This window comes from Rhipicephalus microplus, chromosome 5 (assembly GCF_043290135.1).
Source record: "Rhipicephalus microplus isolate Deutch F79 chromosome 5, USDA_Rmic, whole genome shotgun sequence".
Lineage (NCBI taxonomy): Eukaryota > Metazoa > Arthropoda > Arachnida > Ixodida > Ixodidae > Rhipicephalus > Rhipicephalus microplus.
This window is the reverse complement of record NC_134704.1, coordinates 13,438,915-13,463,393: the sequence shown is the minus strand read 5'-3', so window position 1 is coordinate 13,463,393 and position 24,479 is coordinate 13,438,915. Positions and strand designations below refer to the sequence as shown.

The 24,479-nt window shown below is 42.1% G+C and overlaps 1 protein-coding gene across 2 annotated transcripts in view; it reads left to right on the top strand.

Moving 5' to 3' along the window:
• Positions 1 to 24,479, top strand: part of Itpr (Inositol 1,4,5,-trisphosphate receptor) — a 91,228-nt gene that overhangs the window by 20,404 nt on the left and 46,345 nt on the right. For both annotated transcript variants that reach the window (XM_075894864.1, XM_075894863.1), the window contains exons 14-22: positions 1,990 to 2,140; positions 2,870 to 2,990; positions 4,080 to 4,246; positions 5,404 to 5,518; positions 8,092 to 8,143; positions 11,346 to 11,469; positions 13,731 to 13,955; positions 15,751 to 15,828; positions 22,262 to 22,402. In XM_075894864.1, coding sequence (XP_075750979.1) covers positions 1,990 to 2,140; positions 2,870 to 2,990; positions 4,080 to 4,246; positions 5,404 to 5,518; positions 8,092 to 8,143; positions 11,346 to 11,469; positions 13,731 to 13,955; positions 15,751 to 15,828; positions 22,262 to 22,402 — 1,174 coding nt within the window. The remainder of the gene's footprint in view (positions 1 to 1,989; positions 2,141 to 2,869; positions 2,991 to 4,079; positions 4,247 to 5,403; positions 5,519 to 8,091; positions 8,144 to 11,345; positions 11,470 to 13,730; positions 13,956 to 15,750; positions 15,829 to 22,261; positions 22,403 to 24,479) is intronic.

Here is a 24,479-nt window from a genome sequence, read left to right as displayed (position 1 = left end):
TTGTGTAGCTTAGTTAGGTCATGACAAGTATGCTCACTTTTATTTATAATATGATATATACTATTCGAGTTTGATTTGAAATTATTCGACCAAGATGGCTATTCGCTTCGAACCTAAAATTCACTATTGGCACAAGCCTGCTCAAAGTGCATCAAATGACTTAATGCAGGAATGCGGAGCTCTCACCTCTTAATGCATTTTTGAAAAACATGATTGTTCGTCACCAACTATTGGTCTATCGCCAAACTTTGACTGTGCCTAACATGTCTAATACACTTCCAGCCACTAGATCTCATGTGCAATAGGGAGGTTGCAAAGCATGTGTGATTGAGAGCAGTGGACGCCCGCATTGTCAGCTTTTTCACATTCTTGTCCACCTTTGTCATGAGAAAATGCTGGCTCAGAAAAGATTGTGAAAGAGCTATAATAATTCTGCTATTGAATTCAGAGCACAAATAGCGTTGAGCCAAGCCTTTCATACATCCTACAAAATGAGTGCTCCCTTCAGGTAACTCCGCTCCAGAATTCTCAGACCTGTGGCGTTTGCTACTGTATTGAAATATATATTGTAGTTATCATTACTATTAGAGAAGAGGAACAGCTGTTTTCTTTTGTTATTAGTAAAAGAAGAGAGAGAAAGAGAAACCAGTACAGTAAGAACTACAAACACAGATACGGCATAATTAACTGTTTGTGACTATGCTATGCTATAGCTCTTCTGTAAAATTAAGCAACTTAAAAACCATTTCTTGCCCTAAAGCAGCAGTACAAGTGAGATGACTGAAGTTGGTTCTTTGTGAACACTTTTTTTCAAGCATGGCGTTTTAGACATACTCCATATCATTCTCTGCTTTTCAGTTTAATGCTGCTTCGATACAAGTGCACAACTTGGCAACTTGTGTTAAGCAGGACATTGTAGTCATTGAAAATGTCATTATAGGTCGGCTGTAAATGTTAAGATAAAGAGGTGCTTGGGCAAAGGCAGGTGAACATATTTCATGCTTTGGGATTCAACAGTTACGTAAATCCTATCTTGCAGGTTCTGTGAAAAAAGTAAAGTATTACATGTACATTTTTATGAAAGTGCAAAGATATTCTCTGGAAAAAACCAGTCAATTAAGAATTTTCTCATATAACTGATCTATATGTGATTTGTGGGGTTTCGGAATGGAGAGCGCCACCACGCTCTTGGAGTGAACGGGCACAGCAGACACGGTTGGAACAAACCAAAACAACTACCAGTTATTTAACTACTTTTTGATCGATGATATCGTCAGCCAAATTATAATACACATCATCAATTGTGATCAACGCACTAAAACAACTTTACACAATATTACTATACACTCAACAACATAACAAATACAAGGTGGCAGTGCCAGAGCTTGACTCACCACAAGGGCTTCCGGCAGACGGCCCGCGGTGCCGTGCACCGTTAGAGACAACTGTTCGAGCCAAACGCCACCAGCTGAAGAGACTCGCTCAATCAACTCGTGCCGCCACTAAGGCCTGCCGCCAGGGGTTACCGCCGGCACTACCAATCTAACCATGATAATGACAGTGGTGATCAACGCTCGCGAACACGCCACCTACCTCTCAATAGTTGCGACCCTGAAATATGGCTTCTGCGCGACACACGTGCGCCACGCGGCGCGAACAACTTGTACAGGGGGTGTCAGCACCCCCGCAAAATGTAAAATTGAATGTGCCGCTTTGAATATTTCGATCTTTTACTAAAACTTCAAATCTTTTCTTGCTTTTGATTGAGTGTTAATCAATAGTTAATACCAGCATTGAACTCATTTGAAAGGGTGCACGTTAAAGAACCCCAGGTGGTCGAAATTTCTGGAGCCCTCCACTACGGCGTCTCTCATAATTATATGGTGGTTTTGGGACGTTAAACCCCAGAAATCAAATCTAACTCATTTGAAATGTTTTAGCCATTTGACTTGTGGAGTAGCAAAATGACCTCTTGTGTCTGTGATGCAGCTATGATGCAAATCGTCATCCTGACTTGGGGAAGGAAGCAGTTCAGCGCAAGTTCAAGCCCACTATCACCTTTGTGGAGGACTACCTGTGCAATGTTGTTGGACATGTGTGGTCTTTTGCAGATCGGGAACAGAACAAGCTTACCTTCGAGGTTTGTCTCACCACTGCATATGTTATTAGGTATTTTCAAAGTTGGGTGTAACATCCTTGTTTCTAAACAAATGAAGGATACCAGAGACATCTCAGACTTATCTTGTTTTCAAGAGCATGCAACATTTGTTACAACATCATTCATTGGGTCAAGTGGTCTACACTAGTAAATTTCTCCACTTTCGAGTGACATGTTGTATTGCATATCGAAGTTTTTGAAGCGTTTGTGCACATTATTGGGTTTGTCATGGTATGGCAATCACACTAGGTCATTAGAAGTAATGAATCACAAAGCATTCATACATGGCCCTTTCTCCTGGCACACGATGTGGAACTGATGAAACTGTGACATATGCATGTTGCTAGTACATAATGTATGCACACTATAGTACTAACGGGCCAAAATAACAATTCTCTCTGCAATATTGCAATTTATGTGCAATTTGGTTTAGTGTGATGTACTTGTAACCTAGATTTTTCTGTGCTATGTGCCGCTTGGAGCACACTACACAAAGAGTTAGTTGTGCTGTATCATAATCTGCATTATTTTAACCAACACTGAGTTCACTGTTTAAACTGTCTGCAATGTAAAAGTAGCACATACTTTTGTCACCTTTAAAATTTTTAAACTTAAGGCAAGTGCAGCATAAGGTGTTGCTTTGACATTTGGGTATACTGCTGTAATTTAACATTTGTTGAAAACATGCATTTAGCAGTCACTTGTTCCCAGGTCGTCAAACTTGCTCGAGAGCTGATCTACTTTGGCTTCTACAGCTTCAGTGACCTTCTTCGTCTCACCAAGACACTGCTTAACATTCTTGACTGTGTACCTGAAGCTGCCATAGCCAATGGTGAGTAACAGTTAGAGTCCTCTATCTTACCTTGCTGATGTCTTATCTATTTTCTTGATAAACAAGCCCCTGAAAAGGAGTTGAAAAGTGAGTAGGTTGGATAGCCTGTCTATTTTTGCCTTTGTCATTGCATGTGTTTGATCTGTACTAACCTGTTATTTCCCCTATTTGTTGTCCTGCAAATATAACCAGTTAATGTAAACTGATCTGTAGGCTGGTTTTTTTCGTGTCCAAGTTATACAATGTTCGATTGCATGCTTTCACTTGTGTCCTGACTGGGAGAGCCGTACGCTATGCCATCCTTGTTTTGGTCCTTTAAGTGTCAGTGTAAATGTCTGTCTTGCTCATGATACACATTAAAATGCCCGTCTTTCATTGTACCGAATTCAAGATCGGCGTCACTGAAGCAGCAGTTGTCTGCATATGTAGCCGAACTATTTGTCTAAGTTACTTCTTGACGCCCCTTTTCACTGTCTCTACCATGCAAGTGACGTTTCGCTGTGCTCTTCCAATATGCTGTAATTGTAGCCAGTTGGCTACAAACTGTGAATGTGGCAGATACTGGTCTTCCTGCATTTTGTTCCTTTCTCCATGTAACGATCTGACTTTCACTTGCAACACATTGCTTTAACAGCCTTCTGTCGTAGTTGATGATATATGCTTGTTTGCTCGTGAAGGGCGTAGTTGAGGATACAGAGGGCTTCTTGGATGATGTGCAAAATTTTATGAACGAAAAAACTTGATTCAATGCTGTCAACTTCAGTGGGTCCACGTTTTCATTTTAATCAACCTCGTACGGCTGTGTATTTTTGTGGTCTGGCAGCTAGTCTAGCATTTTTATGAGGCTAGATTCCTGGCTATGTGGAATGAACTTATTCTCTACAAAGCTGCCTACTGAAGAATGAAATGGCTGTTTCAACAATCTCATGCTACTAATAAAGACAGAATGAATTTACTTTGTGAAATAATTTTTGCTTGTTATTCGACTTACAAAGATCTTGTATACTTCGAAAATCATCAGCATGTGTAGAAATAAATTCGTTGTATTGTGACTAAACTTGTTGGTGATAATATTGAGCACTTGTGCAGCCCAGGGCAGCGTATTGAAGTCTCTGGGAGATGTGGGCACAGTTGTCACAAACATGGTGCTTGGATCTAACACCTTGGCCAAAACACCTGCACCAACACCACGAAAAAGTGCTGCTGAAGACACCCTTGTTATGGACACAAAACTCAAGATTATCGAAATCTTGCAGGTAAGCATGCATCATTTGTAGTCGATGTGGGAATTGAGGCCGGCCCGCTGCCTTTGCGCGGGCTTTGCCGCCTCTTTTTTCGTTCTCATGTCCGGACATGTCTCCCCTCCTCCGCTGTCTGCCGCGCTGGGGGAGCGGAGTGACGTTTAATCCCCTCACCCGGTAGCGGATGTTGACTATGGCGCCGCGCGCGGAGTCTCCCGAGAGGTTTTCGCGCGCTGCGTCGGAAGCGGGGGAGACCTCTCCGGGGACGACATGGGGTAAGCACGCTTTTCTTTTCCGTCCGCAAGCTCCCTGTGGGGCTCGTTCAAACTTCGCCAACAGCGTCTTGCGCGCTCGCGGCGAACGCTTACCTTATGTCGCCCCCCCCCCCCCCCCTTCGTACGCTAGGCCGAAGAGTGGTATGGTGTCCTAGTGCGTGGCCTAGCTACGCCGACCCGCCTCCCTTTGAAGCCGACGCGAGCGCCTTTGCCCTCGCTCGAGCGACGGGGCCTTGGTCCCGGTGTCTTCGTGGATCACCTTTACCGCGGAGACGTGCTCGTGGCACCCTGTGTAGCACTTTTATGCCTGTGGCATGGATAAGCCTATTTGCTTTCCCGTCGCGCTTTTGCAATGGACTGTACTGTGTTTGGTGTTGCCACAGACAATAAAGTGTTGCGACTTTGAGCAGTATCGTGTTCTCGCCACGGCGACGGTTAACGCGTGCCCTGCGGCTCGCTAAGACCGGACCCACGGTAGTGGCCGTACTTCTGCGGTATACGTGTACACTACATCATGTGGCAGTACTCGCAGCTTTAGCATATTGGTTTTTGTCAGATATTGTACTCCTGCCAATGTCATCATAGTTTCTCAATTCTTCTTTTCTCTCTTGTACACATTAACATGTTGTCCTCATCTGTTGCATTCTTCTGCTATGTGGACTGCCTTGAATGAAATATGGAAGAAAACATTGAGCAATGTTAGGTTCAGTTATTTCACTTGCAAAATTGGAAATAATGTAATTTCTGTCTTAGCATCAGTTTGGCATCTCAGAAAATTATGGAACTGCTTTAAGAGTGCAACCTACTAGCCTTATCTAATGTATTGCTTTAATGCTAACTAAAAAAATGGACTGCTCTGTGCTCATTTTTGTTGCTGCTGTCTTTGTGTGTGCCCAGTTCATCCTGAATGTAAGGCTTGACTACCGCATCACGGGGCTACTGACCATCTTCAAGCGAGAGTTCCAGCAAAGCCACGAGAAAGATGATGAGACCATTGTTGTTGGCGAAAAAGGTGTGTTTGCTTGGAAAGCGTTGCCTGCATTTTTCGCTGCTATTTACAACCAGCACAAAGTAGATTATTTCTTTTTAAATAGCAGATAGGGTGCTCTTGACAGATCAAGCCAAACAGAACTTCATGTATTGGCACGTGACCAAGGTCACATCTGGTAATGCACTTCAGCAAAACTGTTATTAATGGCAGAGCTGTTTAAGCTTGGAGGAATGCTGTTAATCGTGAACAGAAACAATTGTTATGAACCGGCATGTGCTCTCTTCGTCCCTCTTCATCATCTTCTTCACTCTCGGAATATGTGCACTGCTTTGTGCAGTGTGAGATGCAATAACTTTGATGAGCGTTGGAACAAGTAGAAAGAGTTGGAAAGAAAAAATTCCCGGCGGAAAAATTTTTTGGTGATGTTGGGTTTGAACGTATGTGCCCCCAATCGGTTGGGACTGTTGTAACCAACCCACTATCCAGGCACGCTAGCAAAACATGCATTTATGGGAACCATATGATTGTATTGCTGTGTGCAAGAGAATGTTAAAAGTATGAAGAGAAAGAAAAAGAAAGGAAGATAGAAAAAGAGAGAGTGAGACAAACATATAGAAATGAGAGAGAAAAAAAGATAAAGGAAGATAGAGAAGCATGGCATAGCCATGTCTAGGAAGTGAGTGAGAGAGTGGGTAAGCAAGGGGGTGAGAAAGGGCTCTGAGGGTGAGAATGAAGGAAGAGATTAACATATAGCTTAGCCTTGGGCCGTATTTACTTGCGTAATGAACGCACTCACATAATAAATACAACCCCAGCTTCAGTCTACAAATCCAAAACTACACATCTAAAACTACACATCCAAAACTACACATCCAAATTCCTTTTGTGCTTCCATTTTGAAGTCTCGGTTCCTTCGTCATACCAAAACGTGGACGGCACGTAGGCAACCTGCCGTGGATCTTTACTGGGAGCACCTGTACGTAAATACCAAATGTGTCAGAAGAATTAAACCATCCATGCAGGATTTGGGACAAATATCACACACCTGACACTAGGCATCCATAGGCTATACCACTGACCGTGACTCTCTTTATTACCACAAAACCCACCTCAATTTTCTGTCTTTTTTCTAAGGGAATCTGATCATCCTTTTCTCTTTTTTGCTTGAACCCGGGCAACCGATAGCTGCACAACCATGATTGCGCGAGCGATTTAATTGCAACACAATTGAAAGAAAGGGCGTGTCTACAGCTCCAAAAATGTGGCCAGTGAAACAGCGCGATACGGATATCTTGAACCGGAAACTGACGCAGATGGTGCCTCCCATGAGCCTTTGCAGGTTTACGCCTCACCTATTAAGGGAAATACAGGCCTGGGATCTGCTTCAATTGGATTACGTTCTTGAGATTCGTGATGCTTGTTTGCCTATTGTAAAACAAAGTGATATGAAGCTATGTCTAATTGAAACTTGCTTCATTCTTTTGTTTGTAAATCTTATTGCAAAAGAATTTTGTAACCATGACGTAAAAGTGAAACTTGGAAAAATTCAAGCACCAGGGTATGCATTACTCTGCCATTGCGTTCCAGATTTTGCATCAAGCTATAATGACTTTTTTTTTTTTAATTTGGAAACATTCTTGTTTTGCCCTCGAAAGTACGCATTATCAATTTGTGGAAATGACAGTACAGTATTCAGTGAGAAACACTTAGCTTTTCGTCTGCTGTGATGTCAGGTGCATCTATCCAAGTGGTCTGCCCCCAACGCACCTTTCTTTTTGTTGTGAACTCGTGTCAGAGGAGTGTGACGGTGCATCTACTTAGCTTCTCCATTGTTTTGCAGTCGAGTTAAACCAGTTGTGGCAAGCTGCGCTTACAGAAAAACAGTAACTCGATGCAACATCTTGCACTGGCATTAGACATCTATGTGCAGCTGTGAGTGAACGACACTTCGCTTTTTAAACTGTCAAGTACAACTTGTAAAGCTTCAATGTGTTGTCAAATAAAGTGACGTAGCAGTCTTGAGCCTCTTTGAACAACAATGAAGGCGCTGCTTCAGTGCTTTGCACTGTGTCCCACTACCCACTCTGCGCTAAGAACAAAACTGAAACTGTAGAAAAGGATCTGTAGACAGATCGCTAGCTAACGCAATATAATCCTAAGCCTGTACTTTCCATAATTCCTGTGGTGGTACACAATTGCAGCACCAGATTTGTGTCTAGGTATTATTAAATGAAACTCCATGTTTAGTATAGTAAAACAGAAACTGGGAAAGGGAAGCGAGGTTTAGGAAGATGAAAACGAGGAGTGGGAAGCCACCAGCTCCCTTGTTCTGTTAGTCTTCGCACCACCAGTGTGCAGGTGCCTGAATTTTTTTTTATCTTGATGCGGTGACGATTTGACTGTTTGCCATGACTTTTATTACTTGGCATTGCTGTTGACAGAATATGCAAAGTTACATCTAATTCAGTTAAATGGCGGTGCTTCAGGCCTAGCTGCTGATGCATCTCGACGATGTGGCATGTGCCCCCTTTACACCCCCTTGTGGTTGGCTCTGCCCTTGATGCATGGTAGCTGACCTTTCTCTACCACTGCAGGTGTTGACATGGAGCGGATTGGCAGGGAGGCAGAGGCCATCTTCGGAGGCACGTGAGTAGCCGTTTACTGCATTGTCATTGCCCGCTGCAGTGATAAATAATTACTAACGAGCTCTAGAGTACTGCTTTGTGGATAATCACATTGTTGTGCTGACACATATTATTGTAAAACCATTGAATATATGTCGCTTTGCAGCTTTCTTTACTCTGTACAAAGCTGCTTTGTTTTTCGTACCACAGAAAACTCTTCAAGGTTGCGTTACTGTCCAGTTTTCCTTGTTTAGTAGCTAAGTAAGCAAGGGGCAGCTTGTCTGTATTTTTGCAACTGGCTCGTTTACCGCTCCCTCTTGCATTACATTGTGCATTATTTTCCTTAAATTAGTCTTTTGAGTGTCTTCAATAGACACCAGATTTGATACTCCAGAAATGCTCTATGGCTTCACAATTTCAGTTTTGTCAAGTTTAGCAAATACTAAAAACTTACCAAGAATTCAACTCGTAGTAGACAAAAGCTTGTTTTTTGTGGAAGGAATATTATTTGGTGGCTAAGATGGTGTAACAAACTGACATACCCCAGAATGAGTGGCAGCATAAGTATAAAATAATGTGCATTGGCAAGTGATGCAGCTTGTATGAAAGGCAAAACTAATTTTATTTTCTCTTGGAAACACCCATTTCGTTTTCTTCTAAACCTGGTTCTTTCTGGTGACATGTAGGGGCATAACCCTTCACATTTTCTTGCTTGTTGCTGGAGGAAGCTAACTTTTTATGCCCTTCAAAATGCCTTGGTCTTCTTTTGTGTTGACTTCACAGTCTTACATGTCATGCTTGCAGATAGAATAGTGTCAAAATAGACTTAGGATACATAATTTGTAGGTTTGTGTGAATAGGGTATTTTAGGTTCAAAGCAAACTCGTAGGCAATAGTGATATTTGTAGAATAATTTCAAATTGAGTTCGAATAGTATATATATATAGCATATTAAAAAAAAAAAGTGGGCATGTTTGTCATCACCTAACCTGCACAATATAGTGCACTCTCAGTAATTCAAAAACTGTAAAACATAACTGATGCTTAAACAGAACAACTGCCTTTAGCACAGTTGGTTTGATACCTGAATTCTGTCCCCCTGCTCATCTCTCAGTAAACAGAAATTCTGTTAAATGGAATGCATTGTCTTGGTCCTTTCAGGTTCTGTTTAACGAGAGTCTTGTGTATATGTTTTTAAAATTTAAACGAGGCCTGTGCAAATGCCATAATTGGTTCAATGGAAGTGGAAACAACTTTGAATAGTAGCAGGATTTGACTTATAGTAGAGTGCAAGTGATAACTTGTAAATTATGTTGCGTTTTAATATTTACTATACTTGGAGCATATGAGGCGGTATAACAAGTTCTTAAACATCAAGAATGATGAATCGATGCGAGGATGATATGTTCATTAGGTTTGTGTGAATATTTGAATGTTTTGAATATTCGAACAAATAGTAGAGCATTCAGATTCGCTTCAATTCGAACTTAAATGATTGAAAATTATGAAGTATTCGCAATGAACGAATAACGCATATTAATCAACATGTAACCACTTGCAAAGTTGGTTTCACTGCAGTGTAGGGGTGCTAAGCCGTGAAAACATCTTTACAAAAGTAGTCTGTTTTGTCGCAAGCTCTACTTTAAATTTAAAGGGGCACTGCAACACTGTTTGAGCTTGGTCAGAAAACGCTGCTGATCGGTAGTCAAGGCAACTGAGAACATGCGAGCAAATATTACAGCTCAGCACGTGGCCTGCGATTAACAATAAATTCTCAAAGTCAGCTAAAAACTGCTCTCTTCTCTCGACAGATGACGCCACAAGCTCAAAAATCACTCGTCACAGCCATTGCACCAGTCATTGACTGATTTGAGCATGGCACGCTCGTTCGTTACTGGGGCCGCCGCGGGAGGCCACCACTTGTCCATGCATACGTGCGCAATGGCACTGAAAATCCGCATCTTCGAAGAAATAAAAAATGAGACAGTGAATGTTTTCAAGGTCACGAGGCATGCATGATGTATTTTCTTTCCCCGTGCCATCCCTCCCTGCTTAGCTTCCAGCACTTTCTTCGGGATGGGAAGAGAGAATGCAATTGCAGCGTGCGACATATCTTTGTAACTCTGCTCATACTGTACCGATTCTAAAAATGTTTGTGGTAGGGAAGTCGTGAGGGGCAATAAGCTTCTTTAGTGAATATGGTCTATGGCTACTTGAAAAGGTGTGGCAGGGCTTTCTTAAATGAACATATTACCCTCAATCGATTCATCATTTTTTAAGCTTAAAAGCTTGATATGCCTGCTTATATGTTCTAAATACAATACATTTTAAAATGTTACGTACTTTCCGCGTTATCGCTTGCATCCTACCGAAAGCCTGATCCTGCTGCTACGCAAAGTTGTTTCAACCTCCTTTGAACAACAACAAAAGAAACGGCATTTGCATAGAGGTCTTATTTCAATAAAAAAAATATATTTTGCAGGTTACTTGTGTCATGATAAGTATGCCTTTTTTTTATATGACACATATACAATTAAAATTCACTTCAAACCTAAAACTCACTATTCACACAAGGCTAATGTTAGCAGTGCAGATTTCTCTTGGATCTGCTTTCACGGCTTAGCATTGTTCCACTGCAGCGAAACCATTTTTTTCAGGAGGTTACATGCCGACTAATATGAATTTATTCGTTTGTTTCAAATAATTAAAAGATTTCAGTCATTTAAGTTTGATTCAAATGAATTCGAATACTGCATTATTTGTTTGAACATTCCAAGCGTTCAAATACTGTATTGCGGCTTTCCCACTTTAATGTGAAAAAGCCATCTTTTCTGCTTTAGTTTAATATAAGCTTCTTGTGCGACTTGAACCAATGTATTATGAGACTTTTGGGAGCTAGTTATTATGGGACTTGTGGCAGCACTATATATATAGCGTGGTCATCTGTAGAACATTCAGAAAAGTTCTGTGTGGCTGCCTGTGTTAGACAGTCAGTGTTACAGTGGTAGAGTTTTACAAGGTGCACGCCATGGATTTTTGGGGCTTTTTATATTCTTCTGTGAGAGCTTCTAATGACTCCCATCACAATAAACTCCATGATCAGTGTGTACCTGTCATGCATCTACCACTGTAGAACATATGAAGTTTATTTCTCAGTGCGAAACTATGATTTTTCGGTGCTTTGCTGTGTTCTAATGACTGTTGTATTCTCTGTGAGCATGCAGGGAAGACTTGGGTGATGTTGACCTGGATGGCGAGGGGGGACGCACATTTCTGCGAGTGCTGCTACACCTGACCATGCACGACTACCCTCCTCTTGTGTCAGGGGCCCTTCACCTGCTTTTCAAGGCAAGCTCGGCTTAACGTGAAGTTCAAAATTACTGTTGTTATCTTGGTACCCTTTTGGGATTCAGATTCATAAGTGCAGTGTTATGTTCATGCTGATGTGGTAAAAGTGGGAATTATCGATTCGGTGGCGTTCACTTGAATCAAGTAGCAGTCTGGGGCAAAATTTCTAGATTGTCCGTGGCAAAAATTCGTTTATATCAAAGTTGTCTTCCATTGTTACTTTGTTATGTAGAGGTGGCAAATACATGTGCTTCTATGGGGCAACGGCGGGGAATAGAACTTCGTTGTACAAGGAATTTGTTATATGGAGGTTCGTTCTAAGCAGGTTTAACTGTATACCCTCCTCCTGAGGGTTAGTGGTAGATTACGATTCATGATTTGAGATTGCTTGCCGAATGTGATCCACCCCATCCTTATTCCTCTAGTTATTTCACTCTCATGGTTCGGCTCCGCAGTTACTTGTCCGAAGTAAACGTATTCCTCTACAGCTTCCAGTGTCTTTCCACCTATCGCAAAGCATCATTTTCTGCCGAGGCTGTTGCACATTACTTTAGTTTTATGCATATTAATTTTCAGACCTACTCTTCTGCTTACCTTGTACAGTTCAGTAGTCATGAGCTGTAATTCGTCCCCTGAGTTACTCGTCAAGGCAATATCATCAGTGAATCAGCTGTAGATTTTTTCCAGTATGTTTCTGTAGGGTTCATCGATTCCCTGATTTCGTAGTGCCTGCATTACAGCTGATATCTCGACTAAGTCAAATGCTTTCTCTATGAAGGCTATGTATAGGGGCTGGTTGTAGTCCACGCATTTCTCTATCACTTGATTGATTGTATGAATATGGTCTATTGTACGAATATGGCCTGTACGAAATCCTGCTTGGTCCTTTGGTAGATTGAACGCTAATGTTGCCTTAATTATATCAGGTATTATTTTTGTAAATAATTCATAAAGAACAGACAGTAAGCTGATCAGCCTGTAATATTTGAAGTTTTTGATGCCTCCTATCTCATGGATTAAGATCACGTTGGTGTTCTGACAAGATTTTGGTACCCTTACTATCCAGAGACATTTTACATATAAGGTGGCAAATTTTTACAACACAATTTTTTTGCTATCTTTCAGGAGGTCCGTTGTTACCTTATCCTCACCAGTGGCTTTGCCTCTTTGCATTCCTTCTAGGGCTTTCCTTACTTCCCCTGTCGTTACTGGTAGGATGTCGAATTATTCTGCACTACTATTGTTTCCCTTGATGTCATCCTGGTTCTTTTGACTTCTGTACAGCTCTGTGTAACTCTTCCGCCATCTTGACTATCCTATCCGTATTGGTTATGACATTGTCTTCCTTGTTTCTCAATGCATACACCCGATTTTTGCCTACGCACAAGTCTGGCTTCGCAGCTTTTAGGCTTCTGCGGCTTTTTACAGCCTGCTCAATTCTTTCCATGTTATACCTTCTGATGTCGGCTTACATTACGCCTATTAATTAACTTCGAAACCTTCACTAGCTCTATTTTGTCAATTGCATTTGAGGCTTGCATGGTTTGTCATCTCTTAATGAAATTCTTTGTCTCCTGAGATAGTTTGCCATTGTCCTGTCTAGTGACTGTACCTCCAACTTCTGTTGCAGATTCTTTGATGGTACTAGTAAGATTATCATTCTTATGTCAATGCTAGCATCAGTTACCTTGTTCAGAGCCGTGAATCTATTCTGAAGCGAAACTCTCAATTCCTGTACTTTCCCTCTCATCGCTAGTTCAATAATTGACTTCTTGCGTATCAGTTCATGCCTTCGCTTTTTTAAACCTACGTGAATTCTAACTCTTACCATTTTGTGGTCACTCTATCGGGTCTTGCCAAATACCCCTACATCCTGTACAATGCCTGGGTGTGCACACAAAATGAAGTCTATTTCATTTTTAGTTTCACCAATAAAGGACTTCACCACATCCATTTACGGTTAGCCTGTTCTCTGTAGAAGGTTTTCAAGATCCATAAACTATTATGTTCTGCGAACTCTACTAGTAACTCTCCTCTGGCATTTCTAGAGCCAATGCCACAATCTTCCACTGCATGGTCTCCGGCCTGTTGCCTACTTTGGCATTAAAGTCGCCCATCAGTATGGTATACTGTTTTTTTGCTTTAATAATTTTAATAATGTTAAATGGGGTTAGAAGCAACTGCACTACTGGGCGAGAGCTTTAGCTACAACCCCCCCCCCCCCCCCTTCTTTATTTACCCATTTTGGTTTTGCATTACAGCACTTCACCCAGCGTCAGGAGGTGCTGCAGGCATTCAAGCAAGTGCAACTGCTGGTGTCTGCCAGTGATGTGGATAACTACAAGCAGATCAAGGCTGATTTGGACAAGCTGCGCAACCTGGTGGAGAAGTCTGAACTATGGGTGTTCAAGGCCCGTGATGAGGACCCTGACCATGACCAGGAGCTTGACAAGAGACTTGTGCTGCAGGGCGATTCACTGCGACCCGTGAGGCTCCACTTAGTCTTGCATTTTGTTTCGTTTCTCTTGCTGCATGCTTACAATTCCTGTGCTGCTGCTTGTTCTCATGCGACATTCGTATTTATCAAACATAGATTATTATTTGGCTATTGTCTCTTTTGTTACAACTGCTGAGAGTTATGATAAAGCATTGAATGAAAGAAAGAAAGAAGTGTGCATTTAAGGGCTCGTATTCTTTGTTATACACAATATTATTGAGCTCTAACAGACAATCATGCCAAGGAAAGTATAGGAGATGTTATATGAGGTAATTCTAATGTAAATGTGAAAAAAGAAAAGGGGATGAAAAGATAACTTTCCTTGGACAGAGACCAAACCTGTGACCTTTGAATGATGCGGCCGATGCTCTACCGATTTAGCCATCATGGCACCTATCCCTCCATCCACTTTATTGGGTATATATGTGAATTAAGCATGGGAGCATCAGTCAGCACCACCTCTAGCCTTGATGGCGAGTGTCAAACACTCTTTTAAGGGCAAAGCTCCTTAGAGTGTTAAAGAGCCATCTAGTGAGCACTCTGAGTACTGCTAGTACTCGGAGTGCTCACTATATGGTGCTGTGGCACTCGCACCGCTAATACTCGGATTGCTCACTAGATAATGCTGCGGCACTCGCTCCACTGCGATGCATACTTTCGTGTGACAGGAAACCACGTTCGCTCTTGCATTAAAATGCGTTCTCTCTTGCGCACTTCCTCTTTCGCCGACATTCTGTGGGCTTTGAGTATGAGCAATGAAGACAAGGTGACAGAGCAGAGGGCTCAGCAAATAGCTGCATCACATGCTCGCCGTCTTTAAGGGATGATTAACAGGGCGAGATTAACGGAAGATTCACGGTTTACCAATGTACCTCCAAAGCTTTGCCCACTCATCATCATTAACTCTGTAGATATGCTGTGATTTTTTTTTCTGCCTGACTGGCGTCGCATACCACGTTAACTTATTACGGGCTGGCAGCTGACCAATAATCTCTTTCGCACTACCTGAAGGCACCAAGTCTGCCAGAACGAGACCCTCACTATAAATAAAGAAGTGTACGTTTAAGGGCTTAGACCCACACTTCTTCCTTTTATATGAAACCACCATATTATACAGTACATTGTAGTCTGCTTTGTAACTAAAAAAATTAGCCATGCTGAAGCAGATGCGCCAAAATGAACAATGTCACGATGAGCTGGTGTGATTACCTAAAGGTGGTGTTGCACCTTTTCCTCCAGTTTTGGACCTTGTTTTGACTTACTGATAGTTTTGTTGTGGTAAGAATGAATGTTTTTGTTACTTCGTACAGGTAGTTACTAGTTTAATAGTACAGCGCAATTTATTATGTTCTAATGCAAAAGCATTTCTTGGCTAGGTTGTCAATAGCGTGCGCCCTGCTGATGCCTGCAAAGTAGGTCTCCAAAAGCAGTGTTTGGAATTTCATGTTAACTTTCCCTCTGCAACTTGCTGGCACCAACTACCATAGCTACTGCTTGCAGCGATGATTACATTTCTTGGCTAGTTGGGCGAAAGCGTGCACCCTGTGGGCATCACTGCAGCTACAATTGGCGTGTGCTTCACCTTGCAGCATCATCCACCTGCAGCCACAGCGTGGGAGGGTAGATTGCCACGGCAGGCATCATAGCACCTCTCAACCACCTAACCAAAAGAAATGCTTTTGTGTTCTCATGAGGATTGCTTAGAGATCTGGAAATGCTTAGGGAAATTCTGCAACCATTTTTAGTATCTGCGTTCTCATGAAATCAACACCATTTTGATTTAGGAGCTGATTCCTGTGAAGGAGGCTGGAGAGCATGAAGGCTCAGCTGCAGCAACTGACAACTACTCAATCATTCGAGAAGTAAGTTAAGCCCTGCACAAGGCCTTCATACATCTGGTGTTTCAAGTCAACAGTGAGCATATGTGATGAATGATCCAAACTGAATGTGTGGCTGTGGCTGAAATCTCAACATTTTCTGCATTATGCAGATGGCTTGACAGTGTAGGCTGGTGTACACTCATGTCTTTACTGTTAGGCATCCTGGCTTGCTTGTTTTCTTTAATCAGGCTGTGACCATTAGCCATACACCTTGCCATGAAAAGAAGGCTAGATGTGCAGCAACCAATCATAATTAGTCTTGCAGAATGTATATTGACAAGGAAAACTGGGAAAACAGGGAATTCTCAGGAATTTTGGATAGTTGAAGAAAACTCGTGGAAATTGTGACCCATTAGGGAAATTTGCTGTAACTTTATTTAAAAGGAACGAACGTCGCGGTAGTACTGGCTTGATAGTTTGTGAACGCATTTTTCATATCGCGTGTCCCATGTGGCTGGGAGAAGAGGGTGCACCTGTTGCCCTTCTACACTTCAAAGGAAGAAAATCTGAGAGCATCCTGCTGATGCTCTAGGGAGTCCGTCCTATGTATGGCTGACGCAGAAGCCTAACTAATGTCCAAGCCGCATACAGTCGTACTGTGCACGATTAACGTCCCCTATCGGTAGCTAATCTCATTGCAGCTACACGGGTTCGGGCGAATAAGGCAACAGGCTAGGTCAACAACAACACTTTATTGCTAGGCGTTAGAGATAGCGCGCAATGGTTGTTGTCATCCTCGGCTCACAGGGGGCGGAGGGTTGCGGGTTCGACCTCCTTCTTCCAACGCCGGTGTCAGAGAGCCCGTGTGGCCGTCCGCACGCTATTTTTGTCCACTGACTCGGTTTTCCTCTCTATGACGAGAATAATACCTTTTCTCGCTGTGGGAGGGGAAACCCGTTATGTGCACTGGAACAGGGGGAATCGCAAGCGTGGCTTTGGGGGTATTCTCGCAACTAGGCTTTCGCGCTGCCGTAAAAAGGGAAAGGGAGGCTGGGCGCGCGTGCTCCCCCACAATCCATGGCACGCGATAATGATGAACAATGACACATAAGATTGTGCGCTGTTGTTTAGGTGTTCTGCGACTAAGCAGTGTAGTTCTGCATTCACTGTCGCACATGCTGAGCGTTAGCGCCTCACACAGTGTTTTTGCTATCACGTCGTGGCAAGTAACAAGCATGAGTAGTTGTAGAGGTGGTAGCAGTCGATGTAAAGAACTTTCAATTACCTTGCAAATGATTGCAGTTGCGCAGGAAATGGATCTTGCCTACCAGGCTGGTATCCCAATTGCAAGCAATACCAATTTGCATGAAAACAAATGCTGATGTTTGTTGGCGGGTACCGGAGAGCTCACACCCTGTGGCCCTAAGCTTCAGAGAATTTGTCAGTGAGGAAGTGTGCACAACATGTCTCATTGAACACACTCTTTATTCAACACTGCCGCTTCCCTTGCTACTCTATTCCCGGTGTAATTTTTGTTTGGTGGGTTGAGCAGCCCACGAATATTTTTGGAGCTGCAGCTGTGTCACTAGCTGCACCGCTGCTTATGGCACAATGAGGATGTTTTTTGATGAAGTTGAATTGCAGTCGAGTCAATCCATAGCCACGATAGGAATTCGTGACACCGGCATGCATCGCGTTTCTTTGGTTCAGTGTGCAATGTAACAAAACAGTAACATGGCCACCAAAATGAATGTGCCAGGATTTGGGCTGTCGCCATGCTTTCGTGCAATCTTAGACTGCAGCTACTTTACTTTTTTTATTACAATATCAATTATATGAACGATTCATGAGTTGGTGAACTTAACTTTTATCATCACGTTCTATGTGAAGTCTATGTCACGATTACATCGCTCTGCATGTCATATGTACTGTGTGCGAGTGAAGGCTCACGAGCGCTGCCGACTAACAAGACTCAAGCACAGATGAAATAAGCAGGCCGTATCGTTTGTGTGTGAGGTGCATGGAGATATTGTTGGGGGGCAGGGGGGCAGAGGGGGTGAGTTAGTGTAACTATCAATTCAATTTCATTTATTTTTACTTCATACAATATTTTTGTACAAGGAACTGTTGGGCCAGTACTCAGAGGCTAGTGTAGGCCCATAGTCAATATACATTCAGCAGCTACAGCATCATGTGCATATCTAATTCTTGGAAACAAAATCTTAATGGTAAGGCAAAATATATAAACTCAACTTCAAATAAAAGAAAAAAGTGCATTCTATAATAAATCAGTCAATGAATCAATCAATTTTATTACTTTTTACACTTGAAAGAGAGGGCACAGGACTAAAAGCTACTACAGCTTGACAGAGGTCCTGCCTCCTTTACAAATGACAGCAACACATGGCAGAGAAAGAATAAGCACAGCAAATTAAAAACAAAGTAATATGCAATAACAATACAGTTGCAAAGAAAAGATGGAATGTTTGTATGCATCAATATATATTTATATATGCACACAAAAAGAATATGTGCCTATGATTGGAAATGCGGATTTCGCGGATTTACATTTTCATACCCGATACACAAGTATATATAAACAGGTCTGTAAAAAGAAAAAAAATAATTTGGTAGCACAGTACAGAATACATTGGAAGTAAATTGGGGAAAATCACAATTTTTTAGAGGTACAATTTTTTCACAGCAGGCGTAAAAGGATTAGCCATTGTTACTTCGAGGGGTACTGCGTTCTAAATTTTGGCACCATGAAACTCGAGCAGGAGTTGGCCATACATGTTACAAGTAACTGATAGGCTGAAATTTATATTTGTTGCATTTCTTGTGTTGAGATTAGGTGTAATGAACAAATTTTGTGATAACGAGTGATTCCCACGTAAAATATTTATCAGAGTGCCCTCTCTCATTTCTCATGTCATCGAGAGTGGTAGTATACCGAGTTGATTGTAAAGCAAGTATTATCATCATAATGCACAAGGCCTTTTTCTGTAACCTAATGATAGGATCTAAGTATGTTTTATATGTACCAGACTGTGATTAATAACAATATATGGTGTGAGAGTAAAATTTCGAAAACTAAAGAATTTTGACTATGCTAAGATTAAGACATTATCTGCATTTTATAAACAAAAAGCTAACTGAGGCTAATTTGTTACATATATTGAATATGTGTGGTCTCCAGTTCAAGTTGCTGTCCAATAATGCCCCTAACTACCTTATGTTCTCTAGTTGTTCTCTTGTTCCACGTACAAGCTGAATTTGCAAGCCTGTTGTGTCACAATCGGCATAACAGGAACAGAATACTGTGTACTTTGTTTTGTCTCTGTTCAGTGTTAATTTATTACGTGCAAAACGAAGCTGATATGCTAGATAGCTTGCAATTAATTGTATTCTACAATTCCCTACAAGATTTTCCTGTGTATAGTAGCACGTAATCATTGGCATGAGTAACAGATTTTGATGACTTGAGTGCTTATGTGAGGTCATTGACGTATAGGGAGAACAGTATGGGCCCCAATACTGATCCTTGCGGAACTCCCACAACAATAGTGGAATATTGGGAAGAAAATGAAACAATTCTTACATACTGTTTTCAAACATTTAGGTAGCTTGAAAAAAGCTATTTAACTTCTCAAGCTGCTCAAAACTGCTCAAAAAAAGAAAGCTGCCTAAACACTTTGGCAGGATATGCGCGCTTTGTGCAACCGGCGTGTTCGCCCGCGTTCGCGAGTGTTTCAGAATCTTTGGAGGGAATGAGCAGACAGCTCATGCCTTTGTACATGTTGTTGTTCTCTGGTTGTTATGTTTCTGTGTAAGATATAGACAGATAACTTCGCTTGCTGCAGCGGTCATGTTTTTTGAGGTAATAGTGAGCTGTTATCACTGGCGTAGGTAGGAAGGGGGATGTGAGTACAGAAAGTTCAACCGCCAACAATTTTTTTTTGGATGTGTGTAAATACACAAACAGATACAAAAGCACCAACAAGCATACATAAAGCGTGATTACACCGTCTCCGTGCCCTCCCCCGAAACAAATTGCTATCTATGACCCTGGCTGCCGTAGCTTATAGACGTTCAAATTTTCAATTTGTTATTGCATTACTTCGTCCTTGCGGTGAAACTGCAACTCTTTTTTTCTCAAGTGTGCAACGTACATGTTTCGATGTTATGCATTTGTCGGACTGAATGAAAAATGGTTCAGCTGAGTAACATGATAGCGTCAGTGTGTGCACCACCTAGGTAACACCCAGCATTTTGATAACGAGCACCAGCAGCAGAATACGGGCGATTGGACAGTTCGTCAGACCTGCAATATTTTGTCCTTACGCGTGCTGCACTGGTGCAGCATCAAATTGTGAAATTGTGGTCGCTTGTTCTACAAAATTGATATTTCTCACATTAAAAAAAAAGCTTTGCAGATTACTGCAGTTGTTGAACATTCCTCCGGTTTTCAGTGTAAAAATAATTCCTTCGGCAACTATACTTTGCTTGAAATGACAAATTTCAATTAACAAAGTTTGGAATATAGCAACCTAAATTGGCCATTTTACACACTTGCTCATATTTAGTTTTAACTGTACTATGTACTATATTCAAATGGTCAGCTTTATCTTTTAAGGAGAGATGCGGGTCGAAAAACGAGTTTTTTTCAAAATTACCGATTTTTTATTTTCGCCTGTTTTGATAATATTAGTACTTCTACTGTTATGAAAAAAATAATACAGGTCGAGACTTAACTGGAAATGCATTAAAATTTCATCTAAAGAGCACAAGGTGCCCGTTAAAAGGTCCAAAGTGTGCAGTCTTCGAGCACCTTGCCGCCAATAATGCGCCGCCGCTCGCCATTGTTGATTGCATGAGTCGAAGAGTCGGGCCTCACTCTTCAAATAATATAAAATTCTCTCGCTGATTCAGTGCAAGAAATAATAAAAAGAATCACTCTTCTGCACATTTTTCGAGCGCCGCGACTGGCTTATCACATGGTACGAATCGGGGACCTCCAGTGGCCGCTGCGTGCCTGTATGTGCTGTGCAACCTATTTGCGGGGTCCATGTCTTGCCGAGCAGCACAGCTGAACAATGCTTTTGTCATGTAATTATTTCCGTTATGAATGAAAAAAGGCATTGCTCACAAGTGAAAGCCGTTGTGCGGCGCGCTTTGTCGGAATAGGCTAGGAGCAGCTGGTCCGATTTGCGGCAGTTGTTGGCTTGCAAAAGCCAATGCATCGATGTCATTCACACCAGTCAGCCGGAAAGTTCGTGATGCGGCAATGGATGACGTCAGCGCCAATTTTGAGAGGTCGAAAGAGCTCGCAGAGAGAGAACTTAGCAGGGACGACATTGCCATTATGTACGACGGTATGTGGCACAAACATGGCTGCAAAATGGCATGACACTGGACTTAGTTTGGATTTCGCAGTCCTGTCGAACTTCTTCCTAGCTTGCAGTTGGCACAAGACTCTGCCAGATAGAGTGGAAATTCGGCAAGCGTTTCATGGCCCTGTCTGCGAGCGAAATTTCTGTGAGGAGTCGGCTCGAAAATGCCGAGAGGGACAAACTCAAGGTGCTGGCGTATTTTAGTCGTAGTGGCCACTACAAGAAGAATTGTTCTTTTCGGTGTGCAAATTTCATCTGATTTAATAATATCTTTCATAAATAAAAACTCAATTTTAACTTTAAAGCTCGCTTCTCTCAAAACAAATTTTGCCAATTTTTCTAATGTGCCCCTCCTTTTTCGGGCACTTCTAGTGCTCAGATCTGCATGAAATTTTGCCCAAATTTTTTTCAAAGTATGACAAATGCAATTATCTAGTATAAATTTCAATATTTTATTGTATAATGAAGAATTGTATGTATACCTTCACTAGGATAGGTGAAATATGGACTTTTTACGTCTATTATTTTTCACGCATATTACATATTTTGTATGGGCTTTGTAATTAGTTATTTGCACTCTACACTTTATTTGAAGCATTATGAACTATGAATGGTAATAAATTACAGAATTTTAGGGATAAAAAGAGGGGGGGGGGTGGCAAAAAGGTTAAGGTTTTCACTTTGTCATGTTGCAGAGCTAAAAGTGTGTAACTTGCAAGAACACTAATTATATATTTGAAATCAGCATAAAAAGTTCCATAAACAGCTCAAGTTTCATTGCTCTAGGGTGAATATTAAAGAAAAAGTGTCTTCGAGTAGCATCGCCCCTTAACGTCAATACTAGAAAGTGACATCATCTTGCGACATGGTGCGTGCCTGTCGGGAGAAAATTTTTTTCACTTAAGGAATTTCAGCAAGAACAGTCATCGAAAACCTGAAAAACTCGAGGAATTTCAACATATCAAATTGGTTGACACCTTTTCTTCACATTGCAACATGCTAAAAAGTCAGAAGAAAGATGACCTGCGGTGCCATCCATGTGCTGAATAAAAATGGTCTCTTGCAATCTTTTTACTTGCCAGATCTTGGAGCGCTTCACCAAGTTGTGCTACCAGATTGAGGCTAGTGGCAAGAAGAAACAGCGCAAGCACGAGCAACGCCTGCTTCGCAACATGGGAGCACATGCTGTGGTTCTTCAGCTGCTGCAGATTCCCTATGACAAGGTACACCAAGGGTCCCTAATTTACTTGTTAAGAAGAAGCTAAATGTATTCAGTTATTATTAAGCTCAGGCCAACAATAATGTACCTGCTGAGTCTATCAAAATTTTTAAACCATCATCTATCTAACATACCATCCATCCCTACCGTCCTTTTGTTCATGATACACGTCATTTCCTTTAAATAATAGATAACATTAATGAAACACAAACACTCTCGGATCAGGCCATTCTGGCAACATTACATGTATGCTCTTTGTATGCGAATACATTTATAACTGAAAGAATCGAAATGGTGTCAAAGTCACTCGTAGAAAGCAAGTATGAGGTGAGATAGCATGCAAGCTAATACAGATTATTTTACCTAAGACATGTGGGCACCCCGTTATCTTGGATTCTTAAACTGATGCTTTCTTGTTTTGTATAGTGCGACCTGAAAGGTCATGAAACATTACATGCACCACACAACGATTTTCATGCATAAACATCTAGCGTAACACTGTTCATTTAGTTTGCATAAGGACAGAACTGTGGCAGGTCCGTTGCCTATAAAGTGCTTGTAATCAGCCAAGCCATTTAAGAAATGCTGCTTTATTGATAAATTGGAGGCTTTGACTTAATAATAATATCTGGGGTTTTACGTCCCAAAACCAAGATATGATTATAAAAGACCGTATTGGAAGGCTGTGTAAATTTCGACCATGCAGTGTTCCTTAACACGCACTGACATTGCACTGTACACAGGCCTCTACCATTTCGCCTCCACCGAAATGCGACTGCTGTGGCTGGTGTTGAACCTGCGACCTTCGGGTCAGCAGTCCAGCACCCTAGCCACTGCTCCACTGCGTTGGACGAGGCTCTGACTTACTAATGTTTGAAGTTTGAAAAACAGCGCGTAGACAAAATTGTGCTCTGTTTTCAAAAAAAGGTTTAAAGGGCCAGTAAACATCCCTGAGGTCCAAAAATTTTTGAAAAGAGATATATGTGCAGTTTTTTTTTTTTGCAAACATGCTGCCGCAAAAGTTTTGCGAATACGTGCTATATTAAGAAAGTTACAGGGGTTAGAACATTGGTCTAAGCTGGTTTCAAATTTTCGCGCGGCCTCGCCCCCCTTCTCCTTTTCATGAAGGGGAAGGCATAGCCCTTCGTCGTGACTCCACCCACTTCGTCAACGTGACACCACGTCATCTGTGAACTCGATCAGTCGCAACGGACTTCCGCTTGCCTGCGAAGCGTAGTTGTTTGTTTACCATTCGCCGCACCAGCTGCGGGTCAACCGTGTAAGCGCCAAGTGCGAAGTGTCCACCACAAACGATCAGGTCCCCGACGTACGTCGCTGGATGGCTGATTCGCTTTAGCCATGCAGCCCGCATGGCCCTGTCTTGAGGTACCCGGTGCCAATGCTTTTCCGCTGCCCAGTCGCTCGATTTGCAGCCGACGACAAAGCAACGCTTTTTACCCGTGTTGCTCATGTCAAGGGCGAAGTACGTTCGTACGTGTGCACAGGCGCTGTAGTTGAGCGAGGAGTGTACATGTACATGCGACAACTGCGAGGCTGGTTCTTTCACCGCAGTGCTAAGAAACAAGGGGCAGTTTTGAGCTGTGGGTGGCAACGGGCACTGATGTTGACTTCACTACTGTTTTTTCACACCTGATTTAGACAAATCGGCGAGCTGCAAGCTACGTCACGTCCCCGATCGCCGAGTTGACGTCACTGAATGTGCAAGGGGGTCGGTCAGGCGTAAGAAAGATGCGTGTGAATTGTTTTTCGAAATAGAGGCTCTGCGCGACGCGCAGCGCTGTAATATTCAGAAAACGGAATCGCTGCGGCCTGATCTACAAATTGCCGAGCTTGTAGGGGGGGGGGGGTGTAAAGAAAAAAGTCGGAGCCTGTTTACTGGCCCTGTAATTGAATTTCCATTCCATTTCGTGCCAAAGGCATTTAATTTTATTGCCATTATATTCCTACACGCATTCTCATTCCATTCAGGGGTTGAAAAAATGTGGAATGATGTCTGAGTCATTCCACTTGTGGAGTGGCCACTCCACAACACCGGTTCCAACATGGATATGTGGAGTTTC